The sequence below is a fragment of the Nannospalax galili genome, unplaced genomic scaffold, assembly GCF_000622305.1.
Source record: "Nannospalax galili isolate Female #2095 unplaced genomic scaffold, S.galili_v1.0 scaffold7, whole genome shotgun sequence".
NCBI lineage: Eukaryota > Metazoa > Chordata > Mammalia > Rodentia > Spalacidae > Nannospalax > Nannospalax galili.
Window position 1 is genome coordinate 7914143 of NW_008359081.1, and position 5200 is coordinate 7919342.

Below are 5200 nucleotides of genomic sequence, written 5' to 3' on the forward strand. Positions count from 1 at the left end.
AGAAGGCTAATTTCTAGGCCTGTGAGGTCCCCAAAAGTGATTATCATTGTAAAATACCTTGACTTTCACTCTAATAACTACCAAAGCTGAGGACTATGTTTGAGATTAGTGAACTGGAGTCTGTAGTGGGAGAAATCCCAGTATCCATAGATTCCATTCTGTTGTGGCAGCAGATAAATTTTCTCGGTGCTCCCTACCTCTGCCTGGAAGGTCACAACAAACAGCATAAGGGGATACAATAGGGCCCCAGTTCTGTAAGGGAAGGTTCTTGGTTTTTTTTTTTAAGTGAAGCTGAGAGGCCTCAAGTGCTAATGAGAAAACTTGTCTCCAAATTGAGGATGCTCCATTATGACCCTCCTTGTGAGGCCTGAGAGCCTCCAGCAGGCAGCATCAGGTGAGATGTGATGAGGAAGGTGTAAGCTTTGTTTGGAGGCTATGATTCAGGTAAATAAAATGGAGAATTCCTAGCTCTGCTATGCCACTTCCTAAAAGAGGAGGCCATCAAAACACTCAACTCCGTTTCCAGTTCTGTAAAGCAGGGAAAACTTAGGTCCAGTCATTGGTGTTGGTCAATAAGTTTAAAGGATATTTAGACTGCTGGTATAAGAACTAAGCAAGATGAGTGTGTTTGAGGGTAGCAGTCTTGGTTCAGATGAGGAAGGATTCCCACTGCACAGAATCTATTTCTGTGAAACCAGCAAAGAGTTTGATGTTTTCCCCATTTCTGTGTGGAAGATCACATCAAGCAGCTTGATAGAATATAATTTATGGATGGGATCCCAGTTCTGCTAGGGAAAGCTCTTGTTCAATATGAAAGTCAAACTGAGAGGCCCTTGAAAGGATGAGATTAGACGAATTGTCCCCTAAACAATTCTCCAAGACTTCTGCCCCTGTTCTTATGGCTGAGAAGCTTTGGCTTGCCTGGATTGTGAACTCTGAGACTTAGGAAGGTGAGGCTTCTTTTGGACACTGAAGGCTTCAGTGAGAACAGTGAGGAATGCCCTGGCTCTGCCATTCCACTCTTGAAAAGAGAGGGATGTCAAAAGACCCAACACCATTTCAAGCCCTGTCAGAAAAAGCCTCAGGGAAAGCTGTACTCCTTTGTAGCATATATAGATTGCCACTCATTCAAAGGACAAAAGAAGAGGAGGACTGTATAGGTGGCTGGTGAACTTGGGTTGGTAGAAAGAAAGCTCTTTGGACAGAGAACCCATTCCCTTAAGTCAGTGGACTGAATTCCATGATGACATAATACTCCCCATTTCTGCCTGGAAGGTCATAGGAAGCAGCATAATGGGATGTAACAGCAGTTGGGCAGTGAGGTTCTACAGAAAAGATCTTAGGGTGTGGTGTCACATGCCTTTAATATCAGCTCTCTGGAGGCAGAGGCAGGTGGGTCTCTGTAAGATGAAGCCAGCCTGGTCTACATAACAAATTCCAGGCTACAGGGAGGCCCTGTCTCAAAAATTCAAAGAAGAAAAAAAGTCGGAATCAAGTTGACGGTTCCTAAGTGAGGATTAAAAGTCTTATTCCCAGTATAGGGTGGCTCAAAGTCCTGTATCTCCTATCATGCATAAAAAGCTCTATCTGGGGTCCTCATTGAGGTGTGAGAAGATTACTGCATGGTGACTGAAGAAGGTGGAGGCTTCATTCCAAGTCACTATGGTCAGTACAGTGCAGAATCCTGGCTTGGCTAGGTATCATACTGAGGACCTAGGGAGCATGGATTCTAGAATAGTGAGATTCCTTAGTATTACATCCCTGTGGTCGGTTTTGAGAGACCTCGGGCAGTAGTGGTAGGATGTAGGTTATCACCACTTCCACTGTGAGGTAAGACCTTATATTGGAGTCCCAGCATCTAATCAACTTGAGGTTAAGTTCCAAGATTCATCAGAATTTAAGATTATGACCCAGAATTTGAGCTTGGGAGACCAATTGCACTCTTACAACTGAAGGAATCCCACCAATTCTGCCCACTCTGGGATAGCCCTGGCCCTGTGTGGCATCAGTAAACTGTCATACTAAGTTTTGGGTGGAAAATTTCATGGAGGAAAGAATTATCTAAGGAATCAGCCAAGACCCAGTAGTTTGGAGATCTCCAGATGTTAACTATAGTCAGGTTGAAGGTTTTGAGTCCTAATGAGGAGATCCTTTCCCAGTCAAGGTAGAAACACAAAGCAGTGTTCCTGCACTCATTTCTGCGAGGCTCTGGGCATCAGTATTCTTATGTGGGAGACTCTGCCCTGACCAAGGCCTTGTTATATTATCAGGCTAGAGGAAGGGAGTTGGTGAAATGAGGCATTTCAACACTTGTGGGAAGTCAAGGTCAGAGAGTTTAAATGAGGACTGAGGGAAATGGCTACTCTACCAAAAAAAAAATGTGTTTTCTTATTTTCTGCCCTATTCTCAGTCCTGGGAATCTACAGGAAAAGGTCAGAACACACTGTTTTTTTGTTTTTTTTTTTCCATCCAGATAATATAAGCTACATTTATTGTATGCTTCAAATCATCAGAGTAAGGAGACCCAGAGCCTTACCAGAATCTAAGTGAGCACCCTGAAGGAAGGACAGTGCTATTATGCAGGTACCAAAAATAAGTCATGGCCTAGAGTCCCCTTCTCGCACCCCTGCTTTGCAACCCTGAAGAGCTCAGGCTTGGCGGTCAGTTATATGTGTACTTTCTTTTTAATGGCCTTAACCTTCTGGGGAATCTTATCTGAGGGGAGGGGCATCAGGTCCTTCCAGGAGCCATAGTGAGGCCCCCAAATGAGGACTGAGGACCTCAGTGAGCCTGTGTCAACTCTTAGATCTAGGGGGCCTAGGGAAATGAGGATATTCGGTAGAGTTGTAAAAAATGAGTGCAGCACCGGGAGGGTGGCCCAGACATTGCCAACTGTTGAAACAATAATGGCATTGGATGTAAACTGAGAGCCTTTTCCCCACAGCAGGAGACCCAACAGAATTAGACGTGCCACCACCATGGTCATTCTTAGTATACACCAGGCAGAGATGGCAGGCTGCAGTCCAAGGTCCACTTTAATTAGTTCCATAGGGTTCTCAAAGGACAGGCGGAACAGAAAAGGAGTCCTATGAGTTTCTAGAGTAATGTTTTCACAGAAACCTACAACCAAAAGATCTCTCACTGCCAGAGGTACTTATGCAATTATGTTCTCTCTCCAGGTGACTGCATCACACGCTTGCTAGCCCACACTGCTTCTTGCTGTTCCAGAGTACAGTCATCATGCCTCTGAAACAAAAGAGAAAAGGCAGTGTCTGTAAGAAAGGCCACCAGACTGGAGGTAAGACCCAAGATTTCCTGAGTGCTCAGGCCCCTGTATCAAAGAAGAAAAGATATCCTTCTCCATCTCCCACTAATTTGGAGGTTGCTACCCATACAGGGGCTGACTGTGAGGCACAAATCCTTCCTGAGCTTCCTCAGAGTGCTCTTTCCACTACTGAGTCTAAGAGTGTTTCTCCTCCAAGATCACGTAAAAGAGCCAAAGGCAAAATTAAAAGAAAGCAAAGCTCTTCCAAGGCCTCATCCTCCACTGTGAAGCATGGTAGAAGCGCTCTGAATAGCTCTGTCTGTCTGGTGGTGACGTTCATGTTGCGTATGTACAAAATGAAAAAGCCCATTCTGAAGGCAGATGTGCTGAAGATGATAGGCAAAAGTAATAGACAACACTTCCCTGAGATCCTCAAAAGAGTTGCTTTCAACATGGAAGTGGTGTTTGGTGTGGATTTAAAGGAAATAGCATCTGCGAAGGATTCCTACATTTTTGTCAGCAAAATGAATCTCCCTAACAATGGGGCTCTGAGTCAACACAAGGGCTTACCCAAGACCGGCCTCCTGATGAATCTCCTCGGTGTGATACTACTGAAAGGAAACTGTGCCACAGAAGAGATGATTTGGGATTTCCTGAATAAGATGAAAATATATGATGGAAAGAGCCATTTCATTTTTGGGGAACCCAGGAAGCTTATCACTCAAGATTTAGTGAAGCTCAAATACCTGGAGTACCGGCAGGTACCTAACAGCAATCCTGCAAGATATGAATTTCTTTGGGGCTCAAGATCTCTTGCGGAGACAAGCAAGATGAAAATCCTGGAGTTTCTGGCTAAGATCAATCATACAGTTCCCAGTGCCTTCCACTCCTGCTATAATGAAGCTTTGAAAGATGAGGAAGAAAGAGCCAAAGCTGCAGTTACAACTGGTGACACATTAATCCGTAGCCAGTAAATGTTCCATAGCCACAGCCAACAGATCCTCCCACACCTGGTGAAGTTGAAGTAATTTTTTTTTACTTTGTAGTCCAAGAGGGCAGTCAGTGAAACGGTAGAGGTGGGCTGCCTATGACTAGAGGGAACACAGTGTGTAATATCTTTGTTCCTGTTCTGTTTCAGTAATTTGGAGATTTATCTGTGTTTGTTCTTTTTTTCCTCAAATGCTCCTTTCATGTAAGACTGCAAGCAGCTTCATCAGTATTATTGTTCATGCGTGTTTACCAGCTTTGAGAGTAAGGGTTTCATTGCTTAGTAAAAGAATTTGGAGAAATTTCTGTGTTAGCTAATGATCTACAAGATAAGATGTAATTGGGATAAGCATTCTTTAAATGTATTTTTAAAACTTCAACAGTAAAATATACGAAAAAAAGAAACAAAGATAGTATGGTTAATATTTGCCTTCTTAAGCATTTTCTCTGTATTTAATAAAATTAAAATATACAAGTAAACTTATTTTCTTTGTTTATTAAAATATAGACTTAAGTCATAATAAATTAAGCCTGTGTGCTCATAGGCCGTTTTATTCCCTAAATATCAGTTGACCATCTGCTCTTCGAAGTCTCCATGCTACTAGTACTGGTAGGGCTGAGAAAAAGAAGATATAGTAACTAACCATAGTTATAAGGTCCAGAAGCAGCTGTCGGGTAAGGAAAATGGTGATACACAGTTAAGAATTGAATAGACAAATGAAAGTAAGGAAAGGAAGGAAGACAATTTTACAAGAAAGCATCAGTGCAAATTACTTGATTATGACAATGTTAAGTGTTAGGAAAATTCAAGCCTTTCAGTGGGAAGTAATTTGAATGAGGTTATAAGGTGGGTTGGCTCAGGATGTGGGATTGGGAAGCAGTGGTCAGACCCTCAGAGTTGATAGACGAAGTCTTGAAATGTCCTTGACACATTGTGTTCCTTCTGGC

At 42.9% G+C, this 5200-nt stretch overlaps 1 protein-coding gene across 1 annotated transcript; it reads left to right on the forward strand.

The window, feature by feature from the left end:
* Positions 1-3240: 3240 nt before the first annotated feature.
* LOC103725429 (melanoma-associated antigen B3) lies at positions 3241-4239 on the forward strand. Its single transcript, XM_008822750.1, has one exon. It carries the CDS (start codon positions 3241-3243, stop codon positions 4237-4239), a length of 999 nt encoding a protein of 332 aa, XP_008820972.1.
* The last annotated feature ends 961 nt before the right edge of the window (positions 4240-5200 follow it).

Bases quoted from the DNA above. Each gene is read 5' to 3' on its own strand.
- LOC103725429 (XM_008822750.1), top strand. From the start codon at position 3,241: ATGCCTCTGAAACAAAAGAGAAAAGGCAGTGTCTGTAAGAAAGGCCAC.